General features: G+C 43.7%; 1 protein-coding gene across 1 annotated transcript in view; it reads left to right on the forward strand.

Moving 5' to 3' along the window:
• Window positions 1-19194, forward strand: part of obscna (obscurin, cytoskeletal calmodulin and titin-interacting RhoGEF a) — a 107705-nt gene that overhangs the window by 74845 nt on the left and 13666 nt on the right. Inside the window, 8 exon segments of the mRNA XM_060932759.1 lie at window positions 250-362; window positions 1942-2110; window positions 2496-2616; window positions 4007-4207; window positions 12726-12786; window positions 13577-13654; window positions 13736-13908; window positions 14138-14164. Of these exon segments, the coding sequence (XP_060788742.1) occupies window positions 250-362; window positions 1942-2110; window positions 2496-2616; window positions 4007-4207; window positions 12726-12786; window positions 13577-13654; window positions 13736-13908; window positions 14138-14164 (943 nt within the window).

Genomic DNA, 19194 nt, shown 5'->3' on the forward strand with positions numbered 1-19194 from the left:
GGAAAATCTGGAAAGGAACATTGGATAAGATGTTTTGCCAGGTTGTCAGTGTTGATGTATGATGTCCATATATATATTTCCAAGTTTGTAGTGTTTCTTCCATCACTGCTTGTCATAGCCTTTTCCAAGCTGAAGATGCAAACAGATGACGCTCCTTGTTGTTTTATCCAAGTGTTTAAACTTCAAAACTCCAGAGTGACAGCTCTAAGATCTGTATTTAATATAAGTCAATAATATGCATTTTTGCAGATCCTCCAGTGGTGCAGGTGGACATGGAGGATCTGTGTGTACGGCCTGGACAACCTGCAACGTTTTCTGTGATTATTACTGGGCAGCCAATCCCAGAGATCAGATGGTTCAAGGTATGGAGTGATCACATACGCTTTACACATGAGGCAGATACTGGTCCATAAATGTCACTCGCTTCATTTTAAGTAGTTTGTTCCAAAATCTGGGATTTATACGTTGATGTAAAGAGAAGAGTCTTAGAGGAAAAAAATAGAGGACAAGAGCCAACCAGGTCTATGGTGAAATTCACCTTACTGCAAGCAGATAGTATGCAACGTTGGTATTAGGTTTAATTAAAATTAAGGAAAAGGAAGTATCTTTCATGTATTTATTTATTTTACACAGTCTTCCATTTGAAATGGTTTTCCATTTTATATTCTTCCAAAATTATTTATTTATTAATTACAAATTTCATGTCCAAGCAGCTGAGTATAAAAGGAAACAGTAGGAGCTTGAAACAGAACCTTGCGGTACACCATCTTGCACTTTTTAAGGCCTGAAAGCTAGGTTCACACTGTCAGTCCAAATTCGATTTTTTGCATATCCAAACTGAATCTGATCTTCCTGATTGACTGTCCACATTATATATTCCAAGTGATCAGAGCCAATCTGTGTGTCCACGTGGCAATCCTCATTTTTAGTCTTTATAGTAATGGCATTGTCAGGAAGTAGCAGAAGTAGTAATGACATTGCGCCCCAAAGTAGAAGTAGTTGATATAAGCAAACCAAAATGGATGGTAATGAAGTGGGCTTGCTTATTTATCACACGGTATTGTGGTGCCATGATGCAAGTTTTTTAAAACTAACAAGACAGTGTCTGAGATGGTGGAAGCTTGCCTGCTCTGCCTTATTTTGTGCAGCCGTCACCAAACTAGCATGTTTCCTGTCCGTGTGCCATAAACATGAACTTTACATGGTATCAAAAGTCACAGATGTAAAAAAAAAAAAACACCTTAAATCAATCAGAGCAGTCAGCCCTAAATGGGTTCACGAAAATGCGATTTGAATCATATTTCAAACCACATACGAATGTGGTTTGAAACAGAGTTGTAAAAATCTACCCTTGTGTGATTTTTAGCTGTTCAGACTTGCTATGATTAGATTCCAATTGGATCAGATTTTGACTGACAATCTGAACATAGCCTTAGCAAATTGGTATGTCATTTACCACTTTAACCAGCACTGAATCTGTACTATGATGTTTCTGCCAACCAGACTGAAATACCTCGTTTGTTTTTCCTACTTAGAAAAAAACAAAAAGCTTTTTGAAGATAATGTTCTCCAAAATCTTAGATAGAAAAGGCACATTGCAGATCGGACTGCATCTTTAAAAACTTGACCAGTAGCCAATTTATTATGTTTTGTATAGGCTCCCAATCACTAATAATAATTCCCACAGTACTTTAGAATTTACAACATGAGTACTTGGTTTAGAGGACAGCATCAAGGTATAGAGCTAATTATATCCAGTAAAACTCATCTAGACATTCATGGATTATGATGGCTGATTAGAGGATGGAGAAGACTTTGTAACCATTTAAGGTCTATTTTCTTATTGAACAAGCCTGAGAAATTATTGCTACTAAGGAATGTGAGAATCTTTAACTGGTTCGTGAGTTCGAAGTCTCATCATCCTCTTTGTCATTACTATAGGACGATGTTGAGCTCATCTCTGGTGAACACATGGAAGTGAAGCAGAGTGGTGTCCGCTTTTCTCTTACTTTACTCAACGTCCACATTTCTGATTGCGGCACTTACACTTGTACAGCCATGAACAGCTCAGGCCACACTTCCTGCCATGCCCACCTCACCATGGATACAGGTACTGTACCATACAGAGGCAAGACATAATTGGATGTCTATGTCTAGCCCAACTACATCCCAGAAATTACACAAAAAGACCTGGAACTAGCCCAAACGTTCAGCATTGAAAAATGGAGACAATTTTTTTTTTATGTCTTCGCTATTGTGTGGAAAAATAGGTCACTGTGATGTGCACGCATTTCTGAATTTTCTGTGGTATTAACAGAAAGCATCTTTACCAGTGCCTTATATGGATGTTATCCACTCTATAATCATTCTGACGGTTGATCTCACATAGAATGAATGATCACTAGCCTTGGAACTCTGTTCGAACCCTCTCTCTGTGTGTGTGAAAATGTAGCTAGCCTACATTGTCCTAACTTTCTGACCATTACCTTTCTCAGGTCCAGAGGAATTTGAAGAGGAGGAGGAAGAAGAAGAAGAGGAAGAGGAGGACAGAGGATTGGATGTGCACAGAAGGAGGAAACTCCATACTGCTTATGACATCCATGAGGAGATTGGCAGGTAACATCAACTCAGGAAACCTTCACAGACTTTTAGTTAGTTAGTTAGTTAGTTAGTTAGTTAGTTAGTTAGTTAACTAATTAATTAATATGTTTAACTCTGTGATGACCTGGCAACTTGTCCAGGGTGTACCCCGCCTCTCACCCATAGTCAGCTGGGATAGGATCCAGCTTGCCTGCGACCCTGTAGAACAGGATAAGCGGCTACAGATAATGGATGGATGGATGGATGTATATGTTTAACTTTAATTATTCCTGACATGCAATTTAACAGTTATTCCACGAAATCAAGTCGTACATGAGCTGATAGCCGACATGGCACGTAGTACTGAGTTGTCTATAAGCCATGTACAACGAGATTGAGTGGAATAACTGTTTTATTCTATCCACATTCACTGGATTTTGAGAAACAGAGCATTTTTATTTTAAATTTTTGCAAATTCGATAAATAAAAACCTTATGCAAAAAGTTTGACAAAATCATTTCTGCTTAGAATGTAAACAAACCAGTGAAATGACAGAAGCAATTTGTGAAAAATGCGATAATAATTCTTGAAAAATAATAAAAGATATGTTCTTACCATCAAATACTTTTATTCCATATTTTGTTGCTTTTTTTTTATTTTTTGGGGTTTTGTTTTCGAGTAAAGTTTTTATTTTGTCCTCGGTTGGTTCAGCAACACACTACACCATTTTGCTTTTCTCTACTCACGGTATATGAGCTGATATTCTAGTAGTAGAGTAGCCAATCAGAGCGTGCGATTGCTCATATCCAGTGAACGTGGATAGAATAAAACATATTTCTGTTATAACAGTAAAAAAAATCAGAGGAGAACTATTATCACTGGAAAGATTATTTTCCTATACCAGCACATCACTGTGTTTTAATCCACTTATATCAAAGCGATAAAATCTGTATCTATTGCAGATCAATACATCATACTTTTTATCCATTTATAGTTACGTTTAATGTTTTGGAATATCCATGAAACAGGTTAGTTCCTGTTCCCACTTATGTTATAGCAGCTACAAACTGTCATTCCCTCACCAGCCTCTAATTTTTATTTACATCTGACTGTTACAAGCACTGACACTGGAGACTCCTTCCTTAAATGCTAAATAAACATCGTCTTACAAAACGTTTGTCATGTCATCAATTATTTTAAAACCCTTTAATGTATAGAGTATTCCAGAAAAGTTCTGTGTGTGAGCTGCTTTTACAGAACTGATAAAGCTTTAGAACGAGCATATTACTATAAACCTGCTGTTATGGAAAATTTATCAACACTTTTGGGCCAATCAGAATCCAGAGTTCAACAGTGCTGTGGATTAACTGGATTATATAAATCGTGTAAGTGTGATTTGAATGTTTTTTTGTTTGTTTATATACAGAGGTACATTTGGGGTGGTGAAGAGAGTTATACACAAGGCAAGCGCAGAGGTTTTCGCTGCCAAGTTCATCCCATTGAAGAGCAGCACTCGCACCCGAGCCTTCCAGGAGAAAGACCTGCTGTCCCGGCTCGCGCACTGCAGGGTGGCCTGCCTGCTCGACTTCTTCAGCACACGGCGTACGCTCATCCTCATCACTGAGATGTAGGCATCACTAAAACATCAAAGCATCTTCTCACCTAAATAACATGTCACATCAGAGCTTACATTTATTATGCTTTTAATAAGGGGTTGATTCACCATTCGCAGCCTTTAGTCATGAGAGGAATCTCTACTCTGAAGACCTACATCATACAATATGATTTTCAGTAGAGCTCTGGGGAAAAAAAAAAAAAAAAAAAAAAAAAAAAAATATATATATATATATATATATATATATATATATATATATATATATATTATATATATATATATATATATAATTAAAAACTACACTTAAGTAAACAGCTAGTCAGTCATCCTAATAAATAATGATTAAAAAATATTGTCAATAAAATAAAAAGAATATTTTTTAAAAAAGCCTAATTATTTACTATGAAGGAACTTTTTACTGCTCTTTTAAATTTCTTAATAGTTGACAGTAAATGTGATCCAGTAAAGAGTTCCAGCTGTATAGACACAAGATTTAAGATCTTAACAGACCCCAGTTTGTGTTGGATTTAACTGTTCTCAGCATATTTTTATTACGCGTGTTGTACTTATGGAAATCTGTGCCTTTAGAGAAACTTGATGTATCTTCAGTAGAGGAGGACCACGGTGATCAATCTAGGGTTAATTTGGCTGCTTTGTTATGAAGTACTTGTGAATTCATTAACGTGTTTCTGTCCTTGTCACCCCAGACAATGGACGCATAATCAAATAAAGGGACTATTAATGTCATGACATAGCGTTTCCTTGCAAACAAAGGCAACAGATGTTTTATCAGCTTTAAAACTCCAAGCCGTTGCACAACCTTAAAGTGCAGCATTTTAACATGATTGTGCCAAGTGAGATGTTGGTTAATGACGATACCGAAATATTTGAACTCTGTAATGTTCATATTCATAAACAACCGCGTCATAAGTTCATGGCTCAACACAGGAGAGCCAGTTCCTCAGGCCAGGACTCTGCAGTTTATCTTCATCTCAATAACAAAAGACACTCGTTTCAGGACTGCAATGTACACATTTTAGCCAGAGAAGACCAGAGGTTTGAAAGAGGAGTTAAAGAAGCCATCTTCATCAACCTGGATTGACCATCGCTGAACAGAGGAGGTAGTCTGAGAGGCTGTCCACACGGCAACGGATTCAGGTGAATCTGATAAAATTGTTTATCGTTTCGGCCTGGCGTCCACACGGCACCGGCGTTTTGGGTGCCCCAAAACGAGAATGGGTTCCAGAGTGGAAAAATCTGGCAACGGCGCCGTTGCGAAATCGTCTGGATGAGTAGAACGGATTTGTTTACGATGACGTCACAACCACATGACTACAAGCAGCACTCTCGCTGTTTTGTGTGAACCACTGCATTGCATTCACTTTTGTATACAGCTTTTCTTTTAAATAAACAAATAACTGAACCATTTCTTGAATTTCTTTTTTTTAATTGGATAAGACTGCTTTTCAAAATGTTCACACACAATATAAAAAGTTATATAAATTATATAAAAATGCTTTTCAAAATGTTCACACACAATAAGAAAATTAAGTTATATAAAACTATGCACACTAATAAAACTAATTTGTACACACAGAAGGCACGATTTCCTCACGTAGTCACAGTCATCTTCTTGTTGTTGTGTGCTTGTTCCTGTGAGTGCTTCACACCGGGTAGAAGAAGGGGTTTATGCGCATGCGTCCTACTTCTATTGTTCTGGTGTCTCCGATGGGACCGTCTTTGTTAGGGTTTTGCTGGGATTCGAACCTGGTTCGTTGGTGTGATAATCCAGCAAACCCCCACTAGGCCACCAGGGGGATGACTCAAATGCAGAGGCGTGAGGCGGAAGTAGAAAAAGAATCAAAAGGTTTATTTAAACTATATACACTATATACAGGGCAAAACAAAAGACAAAAAAAAAACCAAAGAGTATAATCCAAAAGAAAAGCAAAGTGCAAAAATACAAAAGCTAAGAAGATCAAAAAACACAGTACAAAGGAAACTGGAGATAAACATAACAGCACAAAGACTCCGTGACAAGAGGACTGAACTCAGGGGTATAAATAGACAAACTAATTAAGGACACAGGTGAAGATAATTAGTCAATTAACACAAACTCAAAACACAGGAACAGTGGCGGCCTCTAGAGGCCAAAATGAACACGACATGAAAAGGAAATAACAGCGGCCTCTAGAGGCCAAAACAGTCCTAGTCCTAACAGGACCCCCCCCTCTAGGAGCGTCTCCTGACGTTCCCAGGGCGATCCGGATGGGCCGAATGGAAGTCCCGACATAGTTCTTTATCAAGGACATCCCGAGCAGGAACCCAGCAGCGCTCCTCAGGACCATAGCCCTCCCAGTCCACCAGATATTGCAACCCGCCGCGGACCCGGCGGGAGTCAAGCAGGCGATTCACAGTGAACACAGTCTGCCCCTGGAAGATGCGGGGGGGTGGGGGGTTCCTAGGGGCAGGGGCATACGTAGACGTCAGTACGGGCCGTAACAGGGAAACATGGAAAGTGGGGTTGATCCTCAGAGTCCGGGGCAACTGGAGCCGGTAGGAGACAGGGTTCACCCTGCGCACCACCTTGAAGGGGCCAATGTAGCGAGGAGCAAGCTTGCGGTTCTCCACCCGCAGTGGAAGGTCCTTAGTGGACAGCCAAACACGCTGCCCAGGGCGGAAAGCGTGTGCAGGTCTTCTATGGCGGTTGGCCTGAGTCTGGTTGGTTCTGGAGGTCTGTATGAGGGTCTTCCTGACCTTGCTCCAGGTCTTGCGACACCGTCTCACATATTGGTTGACCGAGGGCACCCCCGCGTCCTCCTCCTGGTCCGGGAACAGAGGTGGCTGGAACCCGAATTGGCACTGGAATGGCGACAGCTTGGTGGCCGATGACTGCAGGGTGTTGTGGGCGTACTCCGCCCATGGCAGCCAGGTGCTCCACGATGTCGGGTTATCCATAGCCAGGCCTCGCAGGGTGGTTTCCAGGTCCTGGTTGAGCCTCTCCGTCTGACCATTGGACTGTGGGTGAAACCCAGAGGAGAGGCTGGCAGTGGCTCCGATGACCTTGCAGAACCCGTGCCACACTCGGGAGGAGAACTGGGGCCCTCGGTCTGAGACGATGTCCTGTGGAAGACCAAAGACTCGGAAGACATGATTAAACAAAAGTTTCGCAGTTTCAAGAGCAGAGGGGAGTTTGCACAGTGGTATGAAGCGGCAGGCCTTGGAGAATCTGTCAACTAAGACCAAAATGACCGTGTTACCTTGTGACTCAGGGAGACCCGTGATAAAGTCGACTGCCACGTGGGACCAGGGACGCCGGGGAATGGTCAGAGGATGCAGGAGACCCTGGGGACGCTGTCGTGGGTTCTTGGTTCTGGTGCAAACCTCACAGGACAGGACAAATGACCTTACTTCCTTCTCCATGTTAGGCCACCAGAAGCGTCTTTTCAGGAAGTCCAGGGTCCTCCGAGCTCCCGGGTGGGCGGTGAGAGGGGAAGAGTGACCCCACTGGAGAACCTTGGCCCGGGCTTGATGTGGGACGTACAAGAGGCCTGGTGGCCCCGTCCCAGGACCGGGGTCCTGGCGTTGGGCTCGTCGGACAGCCTCCTCAATACCCCAGCGGACAGGGGCCACAATCCGGGACACAGGGATAATAGGCCCAACTTCATTCTCCCTGTTAGTGGCAGAGAACAGTCTGGACAGTGCGTCAGGTTTGGTGTTCTTGGAGCCGGGGCGGTATGAGAGGGTGAAGTCAAACCGACTGAAAAACAGGGCCCACCTAGCCTGTCGAGGGTTCAGTCTCTTGGCTTGCTGGAGGTACTCCAGGTTCTTGTGGTCAGTCCAAACCAGGAATGGATGTTGTGCTCCCTCCAGCCAGTGCCTCCACTCCTCAAGGGCCAGTTTGACCGCTAGCAGTTCTCGATCCCCCACATCGTACCGGGACTCAGCAGGACTCAGGCGGTGGGAGAAGTAAGCGCAGGGGTGCAGCTTTCCTTCCGAACGTTGAGAGAGCACCGCGCCGACACCACTGTCCGAGGCGTCCACCTCCACGATGAATGGTTGGGAGGTGTCCGGGAGAACCAGAATGGGTGCCGTGCAGAAGCGGTCCTTGAGGTCTTTGAACGCCTTTTCTGCCTGAGGAGACCAGCCATAAGATCCACCTGTCCCTTTGGTGAGGTCTGACATGGGTGCTGCCACAGAACTGAAGTTCCTGATGAACTTGCGGTAGAAGTTAGCGAATCCTAAGAACCGCTGAACCTCCTTAATGGACTTGGGAGTAGGCCAATCCCGGACGGCCAGGGTCTTGGCAGGGTCCATTTGGAGTTGGCCTGTCCGTACAATAAATCCCAGAAAGGAGACCTCGGGAACATGAAATTCGCATTTCTGGGCCTTGGCGAACAGATTGTTCTGTAGCAGCCTCTGGAGAACCTGGCGGACATGGTGGCGGTGCTCCTGCACGGTCTTGGAAAAGATAAGGATGTCGTCGAGGTAGACAAAAACGTATAGGTTAATCATGTCCCTTAAGACGTCGTTGATTAGGGCCTGAAAAACAGCTGGTGCGTTGGTGAGTCCGAAGGGCATCACCTGGTATTCGTAGTGCCCAGACGGGGTGTTAAAGGCAGTCTTCCACTCGTCTCCCTGTCGGATACGGATGAGGTGGTATGCGTTCCGTAGGTCCAACTTGGTGAAGACGGTGGCGCCTTGGAGCAGGTCGAAAGCTGTGGACATCAGCGGAAGGGGATATCGGTTGCGCACAGTGATCTTATTCAGGCCCCTGTAATCAATACATGGTCGGAGCCCCCCATCCTTCTTGCCGACAAAGAAGAAGCCGGCTCCAGCAGGTGAAGTGGAGGGTCGAATAAACCCAGAGACCAGGGCATCTTTGAGGTATTCCTCCATGGCCTTGCGTTCTGGCTGAGAGAGTGAAAACAGTCTGCCACGAGGAGGGGTAGTCCCAGGGAGCAAGTCGATGGCACAGTCGTAGGCCCGGTGCGGAGGAAGAACGGCGGCCCTGCTCTTGCTGAATACCTCCTTGAGATCCCAGTACTCTGTGGGAACTTGAGATAACTCGGTGAGATCAGGGGGCTCGGCAGGAGACACAGGAGAGCTAGAGAGCAGACAAGAGGCATGGCCCCATTCCACAACCTGGCTTGTTACCCAGTCTATGCGAGGGTTGTGGCGAGTAAGCCAAGGAAGGCCTAGAATAACTGGGAACTCAGGTGAAGGAATCAGGTGCAGGGATATTTCTTCCTTGTGACCTTGAGACTGGAGGAAAACTGGAGAAGTAACTTGGGTGACTCTTCCATCACCTAACGCTTGGCCATCGAGGGCAGACACAGACAGTGGGACTTCAAGAGGTGCAGTCGGAATATTGATGCTTTGGGCGAAGTGAATATCCATAAAGTTCCCAGCCGCCCCTGAGTCTATCAAAGCTTGACAAGAGTGGACAGACTCACCCCAGGAGATGGAGACCGGGATGTAGATTCCTTGGCCAGGGAGTCCGGGAGAGAGGGTAGGCCCCGTCACAACCCTCCCTCGGCTGGACGGGGCGGTCCTTTTCCCAAGAGTTCGGGACATGATGCTCGGAAGTGACCAGGCTTGCCACAGTAGATGCAGCACTTGTCCCTCCTTCTGCGCTCCCTCTCAGATGCGGAGAGGCGAGTACGACCCACTTGCATGGGTTCTGGACAGTCACTGAAGGAGGTAGACGGTCTCCAGGTAGAGGTAGGGAGGCTGGGGGGGCTCAAGGCTTGGTGGCGTTCTCTCATCCTGTTGTCCAGACGAATAGCATGTGAGATGAGGGTTTCGAGGTCACTTGGGCATCCAATAGAGGCCAGACCGTCCTTGATGGGGTCAGACAGACCATGGTGGAAGGCTGACACCAGGGCAGTCTCGTTCCATCCACTTACTGCTGCGAGTGTTCGGAACGAGATGGCGTAATCTGCGACGCTTCCTCCTTGCCGGATGTACATGAGCTTTCGGGCTGCGTCGGTACTGATGTCTGCCTGATCGAAGACCCGAAGCATCTCTTCAGAAAACAGCTGGAAATCAAAGCACTCAGGTCCCTGTCTTTGCCAGATAGCAGTAGCCCAGGCTCGCGCCTTACCAGCTAATAAGGTGATCACAAAGGCAATCTTGCGGCGATCCGTAGTGTAGGTGGTAGGCTGAAGCTCAAAGGTGAGTTGACACTGGGTAAGGAACTCTCGGCACTCACTGTGCTTGCCGTCATACCTCTGTGGTGCAGGAAGGCTGGGTTCGCGAGGTGAAGAAGGCAGCATTGCAGGAGGCACTGGAGCAGGAGTGGGAGCTGGATCAGGAGCAGGAACTGGATCAGGAGCAGGAGATGCAGGCAGAGATGTCAGCTGTGCCAGGGTTTTCCCAATTTGCTGAAGCAGTTCCTCGTGGCGAGCGAGGGCCTCACGTTGGCTGGTGAGCGTACGTCCATGAGCGTCCATGGTCGCTCCGAAGCGTGTCAAAGCTGCCATAATTCCCTGAAGGTTGGCCGGGTAGACAGTTGAAGCAGCCTCTGCTGAGTCGGTCATGACGGAGTCTTTCTGTTAGGGTTTTGCTGGGATTCGAACCTGGTTCGTTGGTGTGATAATCCAGCAAACCCCCACTAGGCCACCAGGGGGATGACTCAAATGCAGAGGCGTGAGGCGGAAGTAGAAAAAGAATCAAAAGGTTTATTTAAACTATATACACTATATACAGGGCAAAACAAAAGACAAAAAAAAAACAAAGAGTATAATCCAAAAGAAAAGCAAAGTGCAAAAATACAAAAGCTAAGAAGATCAAAAAACACAGTACAAAGGAAACTGGAGATAAACATAACAGCACAAAGACTCCGTGACAAGAGGACTGAACTCAGGGGTATAAATAGACAAACTAATTAAGGACACAGGTGAAGATAATTAGGCAATTAACACAAACTCAAAACACAGGAACAGTGGCGGCCTCTAGAGGCCAAAATGAACACGACATGAAAAGGAAATAACAGCGGCCTCTAGAGGCCAAAACAGTCCTAGTCCTAACAGTCTTGTGGCATGTGTATTGCATCATTTTCAGCAAGCGTTGCGTTGCCATATGTACCTGATATTTTACTGATCCGTTGCCCATGTGGACACGATATTTTTTTTTAATAAAATCTCGTTGCCGTTGTCGTGTGGATGTAGCCTGAGACACCACTTATCAGCCACCTACAATGCAGTCCTTGGCACACTTTCCAGAAAATTGAAGACTCCACTGAGTTCAATGACTCACATGATGGCAGAGAGAACCAACAACCAACAGATCACCCTAACGACCCTCTAGGCTGCTAACACCATTCACACCCAGCCTCCGTGAACCTAACAACCTACAGGATGACTGAGAGGGTCAACAACCTACGTGACCTCAACAACTCTCCTTAGGGTTGCTTTTAGTACACTAGAGGATAAATACCTGGAACTCCCCACTAGTCAGACAGAACTGAAGAAGCGTTTCGGATGAGAGGTGAAACGTCTTAAAGAATTTCATGCAAGTCCAGTTGCCTCCTATAGCACCTACAGATTACAATGACCTGCATGACCGAGAACCTTCACAGACATATCTGTAACATTCCCAAGTTCATCTTGTTCCACCAATAGCTGCACATCTTGAAAGTTCTTCCACTTGGTCCTGCTACCGATGATCATGAATTTAGATTTTTTTAACATTCAAGCTAAGCTTATGATTCTGTAACCATGAAGAGACAGATTGAAGATCCTGGTTAAGTTTGCACTGTAGATCAACAGGTGAAATCTCAGAGCAGTGTCATCAGCAAACATTGTAATCTTGGAAAACTGGAGTCGACTCTATCCCATTAGTTGTAGATTAAAAATAATAACGGACCAAGAATCCTACCCTGTGGTACTCCAATAGACATTTTAGCTTCATGTAAGATGGTATTACCACACACAGTTCATTACACACTTCACTTCAGTACACACGGTTTGCAGTCATTAGTCTAAACGAAACCTAATCATTAGTAGTCATCATTAGTTACATCACTCACAAGACTCAACTGTGTATTTGTTTGTTTGTTTTTTTTTTAATTATTATGGGAAAAAAACAAACAAATCTGAAAGCTGTAACAATGCCAATGAACCTATACTCCAGTTTGCTTCTATAAGAACTGAATATGCTGACTTAATGAGCTGTTAATAAAGCTACTGATCTGTGTCGTGGAGAATTCTTCATGTCTCACATGTAGGTTTGAAGATAAGCAAGGAAACCAAAACTTCTCAGAATTAGCACAAAATTTTATTACAAAGCAAAACCCAGGCAAAACAGCTTTTGGTCTCGGACTATAAGAAGAAAATACTGTATAGATTTACATACAATGTACTCTTTCTTATGTTCATACTTTCTTAGTTTTCAATCATTACAAATAAAAAAGACAAATAAAAAACAGCCATGATTTCTCAGGAGGAAATATGCTACCAAGGAAAAAATTTAAGCGCACTGTCATTCTGTTAGTGACTTTAACAGGGTGATTTTTTTCCCCCCACAGCTGCTCATCTCAGGGATTACTGGAGCACTTGTTATCAAAAGGATCAGCCAGTGAAAGAGAGGTAATAAACATTATACACATCATACACATTTTTAAATAAAGCTCTCAGGTGGGGTTTACATTAGACCGTGTCAGCGGATCATCAGATTAACGTTTTTAAAACGATTCGCGTGCACACAGCAACGCCAATACACGGATACGCTCGGCTCCGCAGGCATCCTGCGCTCCAAATCACTCCGCCCTGAACAGCAAGTGCCCTCTGGAGGGTGCGCACTCCGGCCCTGCGCAGCTCACAGAGCGCGCGAGTGAAGTGCACGAGCAGTGATTCGGGACTGAGCCGCTGTGTGTGTGATCCTAGTGCATGTCGGGCATGCGCGTCACTTACCACTTGCAAGTGGAAGGATGGCAAGCCTAAAGACAATCATAACTACACAATGGGCAGTATTTGCATCAGTATTTGCAGTATTTTCATACTTTTATACTCTTTAATGAAAGGTGATACAAGGCGGAAGTCCGCGCTGTTTTTCAGCAGTCGCGTCACATGACCAACACCAGCGAATCAGGAAGGTGGATGTCACAGTGACGTTGTCCAATGACGACGCCAGCTAGAGCTCAGCACAGCGTATCCGCGTATTCTCAATGTTTACACAGCACCAGACCAGACACGATCTGGATTGAATACGTGGACCCTGGCGGATTCCCGTTTCCCGGCGTTTCCAGGCGTTTTAATGTAAACGGACAGTGCATCCACGAAGAAAACGAGACAGATACGGTCTAATGTAAACTTGGCCTCAGTCATTTCCTGCTGATTGGTACAGTGTGTTTAGTGTGTGTGTGCTATTTCTCATTAGGTCCGGGTTTACATTCAGCAAATTCTGGAAGGGGTTGGATATATTCACAGCATGAACATCTTACATCTCGATATTAAAGTAAGTCAGGGTTTGAGTGTCAGTCAGAGCCACTGCAGCTTATTTCCTGATTGTTGATAAAATTCTGTTTTTGTCCTGCAGACAGACAACATCCTGATGGTTTCCCCAGATGGAGAGGACATAAAAATCTGTGACTTTGGCTTCTGTCAGGAGATCGACCCTTCCAGGCATCAGTACAGTGTCTTTGGGACTCCAGAGTTCGTGGCACCAGAAATCGTTCATCAGGAACCAGTGACCACAGCAACTGATATCTGGTGCTGTGATAATTCCTACTTTATGATGTTATTGTGCTTACAGTCGGTTCGTTTTTGACTCTGATTGAATGCCGGGGGGTATTTTGTTTGAGAAATGTAATTTGGTAAAATATGATTAATTTTTGATAGTTCGGAGATGAGAATAGACTTTCGTGCACTAGAATAGTGATTTGAGTTGGGTGTATTAGGAAATAACCCTTTTGATTGTGTAATACTGTTTTTATTTCAGGTCTGTCGGTATTGTTGCTTATATATGGTAAGAACAATGAACTATTATACATATAATGGACATTCTTCAAATTTATGATCATTCTGTTATTTCACTATTGTTCCAACATGCTCTGTCACTTCCAGATAGACTACTGCTCAAAGGTTTTTGAACATCTGGAATTTTACTTCTATAAAATACAGAGCTTTTTTTATTTATAAAGTACTATATGTAAGAATTGGGCGACATGGTGGTGTAGTGGTTAGCACTGTTACCTCACAGCAAGAAGGTTCTGGGTTCGAGCCCCGTGGCCAGCGAGGGCCTTTCTGTGCAGAGTTTGCATGTTCTCCCCGTGTCCGTGTGGGTTTCCTCCGGGTGCTCTGGTTTCCTCCACAGTCCAAAGACATGCAGGTTAGGTTAACTGGTGACTCTAAATTGAGCGTAGGTGTGAATGTGAGTGTGAATGGTTGTCTGTGTCTATGTGTCAGCCCTGTGATGACCTGGCGACTTGTCCAGGGTGTACCCCGCCTTTCGCCCGTAGTCAGCTGGGATAGGCTCCAGCTTGCCCACGACCCTGCACAGGATAAGTGGTTATGGATAATTGATGGATGGATATTATGTAAGAATTGGCCCCCTCTTGAATTCATACTCCATACCAATAGGGGGCAGCATATCACCAGAAGGTCATTAAAAACAAGGAAATTCACAGTCCCTCCTCCCCCTTCTCCTATAGTTTGTTATAGCTTGCTTAGCTCACTTTTTAAATCAAATCAAATCAAGTTTATTTGTACAGCGCTTTTAACAATAAACATTGTCGCAAAGCAGCTTTACAGAATTTGAACGACTTAAAACATGAGCTAATTTCATCCCTAATCTATCCCCAATGAGCAAGCCTGTGGCGACGGTGGCAAGGAAAAACTCCCTCAGACGACATGAGGAAGAAACCTCGAGAGGAACCAGACTCAAAAGGGAACCCATCCTCATTTGGGCAACAACAGACAGCCTGACTATAATATTAACAGTTTTAACAGGTATAACCCTCAACTGTCCTCATGGGGCCATCCTTCACAGGAGTGGGGCGATAAAACTCCGACCAGACACAGGGCACCAGGATGGATCAAGCAGGTCCGAGGGGCAGAAGAGGCCAGCATCTCAATCCCAGGATCAACATGTAACTCAGAGGGACAGATGGGGGGGGAGAGAAAGAAAACACGTTGTTAGGTATGCCCTAAAAATGACAAGTATTAAATCTGTGTGGTAGGCTCGCAGAGACGAGAGTCTTTACATCAGGCATGACGCACAATGGCATGTTAATATGGTAAAAAATATATCATGACCTGCTCTGGCTGGATGCTTGATTGGGTGATGGGAGCACACTCCTCAGCAATGATGAGATGCAGATGGGACCCTTAGGCCTGGCCAAGACAATTCAGTTACATTTCACCGGGTCTGGGACATGCGACAGAACGTCTGACGGCCGATTCCCTGCAGGCTACGATAGCCAGTCGAGGTCCCCACCGTCTCCACCAAAAGATTTCCTGTTGACTCCATGTAACTCAGAGGGACAGATTTGGGGTGGGGGGGGGGGGAAGAGAAAGAAAACACAGGTGGTTAGGTATACCCAATGTCACCTGAATAAGTAGGAACAGTATACATATTGCACCGAGTACAAGCAGGGACTCCGGCAACTAACTATGACAGCATAACTAAAAGGAGAGAGCCAGAAGGTAACACAGGCATGAGGGAGCCCCGGGACATAAAGCAGCCAGCCACTGCACCGTCAACAAACTCGAGTGAGCAAGCGAGTGGGGACTGACAGCATCCATACATCCCAGTTTACCAAAACACTCTATGTCTGAGGACCTTCCAGATCTACTCCTTTACCTCATAAACACCATTAACAAAAGGCTTGACTAAACAGATATGTTTTCAGCCTAGACTTAAATGCTGAGACTGTGTCTGATTCCCGAACATTACTTGGAAGGCTGTTCCATAACAGTGGGGCTTTGTAAGAAAAGGCTCTGCCCCCTGATGTAGTTTTTAGCAAGAAAACAGCTACAACAGATCCATATATTGCCATTTTTGAAATTTTTATACGGTTTGTGTTATCGTTAGTTGCACTAAAGATCTGGTTTATTTGTTCCATAAAATTGCCTCAACTTTGTAGCTAGACTGCAAGCTGGACTCAACCAGGAGATTATAAGTTCTACTTGTGGTTGGGTCATACCAAAGACCATCATAAAAATGGTACCTAGTACCATCTGGTGAGGTGCCAAAATACAGATGTGAGTAGGGAGTCAAACTCTTGCAGTTACCAGAGGACCAACCCCCCACTGTGACCCTAGCACTGTAACAGGTGAGAGACCGAGGGCTATAGAAACGGAGATCGGGGGGCGTCGTGGCTCAGGTGGCTAAGGCGCCGTAACATAAATCCGGGGACCGGGGTTCGATTCCGACCCGAGGTCATTTCCTGATCCCTCCCCGTCTCTCTCTCCCACTCCTTTCCTGTCCTGTCTCTACACTGTCCTATCCAATAAAGGTGAAAAAAAGCCCAAAAAATATCTTAAAAAGAAATGGAGATCGGCACTGCTCAGTGCACCTTAACGGGCTGGTTAGTACTGGGACACAGTTGAGATGTACACCCTAACAACTACATCACAGACAGTCATAATAAATGGAGAGCTCTCATCAGAGATGGAGGGCAGAGAACCACTGGCCAGCTCTCTGAGAAGGTGCTCTTCCAACTCCTAGCGCTATATCATCATCTCCCGAGACGGACGGATGCCAATAACAAAAAAAAAAGTACTGGGACAGGAGACTGCCTGGGAAGACCAGGTCCTGGCACAGGATGGACTCTGACTTTACTTTTTGGTAGCTAGCTAGAGGGTGAGCTAATTGAGCAAGTCACATACAGCAAACATATTAACATTAAACACTGGCAGTAATGCTGTACAATTAGCTACCTTTATAAGCTATCACTAAATAGCCAATGTTAACATTAACAACACAGACTGAAACCACGTTGCAAGTTCAGCATCAAACTTCATCCCTTTTCTCACCAAGAGCGGTCTCCAGCAGTGGAAAGCAATGCCAATGTTAACCTTTTGTTTTGCTTCTACAGTATTTCTGTCACTTCTTTTCTTTACCCCTGAATGTGGTTTCTTGCTGGGAGCCAAGGGAAGAACCTCAAACATGATTGAGGTTAGAATACTCCTCAGGGCAGCGTTATTTCTTCATCATCTCATGTTAGACTGAGAGCAGACTGGATGTTAAAGTGACTCACTCTCGCCTCTTCAGGTACAAAGTGGTATTACAAAACGGATGATGCGTCCTGTCTCGGGGCTCACTGGTTAACATGCTAACGTTAATAGATTTCTCTGCAACATGGATGCCCTTGACATAACATCAAAACTTATTTCTTCACATTCTGTTGTTTATTTTGATTAATTTTTGAAGGCTTTACCCTAAAATTTGTGACATCTCGCTACTTTAAGGATTTATTATCAGGCGGTTTAAAGCCTAATGATTAAAAATGATGACCTAATGACCTCAATGATGCTTTTTAACCCTTTGATGCAAAACATGGGTCAAAAGTGACCCGGCTGAGTTTTTATCTTCTATATCTTTGCAATAAATTAATTCCATCATTCAGTATTCAAGGTATTCCTCAATTAACTTGTTTTTGATCATCATGCATCCTTATTTTATTTTTTCCTTTCTTACTTTTTGAATAAAAACCCTTTTTGTATCACTACCCTTGTAATGCACAACATGGGTCAAAAACGACCTGCATTCATTTTCCAGGTTATTTCATGTATGGCTGAGTGTTCCTATGATCTACTTTTGAAATAAATTCATTTTGTCATTTACTTTTCCAAATATGCAGTAAATATCTTGTTTTTGTTTAGCACAAATCATCATTTTTATTTTTCCTTTCTTAAGTTATGAACAAGCACAGCTTTTGTAATTCTACATCAAGTTTACACACATGGGTCAGAAACGACCCGCATGCATTTACTCCAGCGTTTGGTGGGAACTGTGAATTGTGCTTGTGTCAGACATTTCACAGCTCAGCACAGCGCCCTTTGCCCATCTCATACATGTAAGTAATGTTTTTCAATTGTTCTAACATTACCTTAGAAAAAAATTGATGATGTTTAGGTTACCTTGAGAGTGAGTAGATTACTTGTCAGAAAGTTACAAGTAATTACTATTAGCTACCGAGCTGTTGACATATTCTACTTTAGTTAGCTAATTTTATTGTAGTTGGCTTAGCTAACTACATAGTTAATAAATAAATAACTGGCCCCATTCACTGCTAAAGTAATTACTTGAAACACATTATTATAGTATTAAGACATTTAATTTTAAATCACACTTGGATGACCCATGTGTAGTAATATAAAACGTATTTTTGTTCATAAAGTAGGAAAGAAAAAATTAAATTAATGAATTGTGGTAATTAAAAACAAGATATTTAAAGAATACTTGGAATAGTCAATCATAAAATAAATTGATTTCAAAAGATAGAGCAAAGAAAAACTCAGTCAGCATGAAATAACCTGGAAAATGAATGCGGGTCATTTTTGACCCATGTTGTACATTAGAAGGAGTGTGCATATGTTTTGCATCAAAGGGTTAAAGGTAAACCTGTTAAACCGACAAATTAAAAAAAAAACTTTTAGCCAGAAGTCAAATATATTATGGCTAAAAAATGTTTGATTAAGTAAAAAGTTATTAAGAACTCTGTCTTTACCAGTTAGTTGCATTCATTCATCTTCCTCTCCCACTTATCCTGGTCAGGGTGGCAGCGGAGTCTATCCTGGGAATACTGTGTATGAGGCAGGAATACACCCTGGGAATGCCACCAGTCCATGGCATCAAACACACATTTACACTTAGGGGGAATTTAGAGTCACCTGTCCACGAACCGGCATGTTTTTTGGAATGTGGAAGGAAACTGGAGAACCTAGAGGAAACCCATATGGAAACTTAGGATCGAACCTGAGACCCTGAAGCTATGAGGCAGCAAAACTAGAAAATATCATAAATATTTCCCCAATTAACTCAGACCTATT

The sequence above is a fragment of the Neoarius graeffei genome, chromosome 10 (genome assembly GCF_027579695.1).
Source record: "Neoarius graeffei isolate fNeoGra1 chromosome 10, fNeoGra1.pri, whole genome shotgun sequence".
NCBI lineage: Eukaryota > Metazoa > Chordata > Actinopteri > Siluriformes > Ariidae > Neoarius > Neoarius graeffei.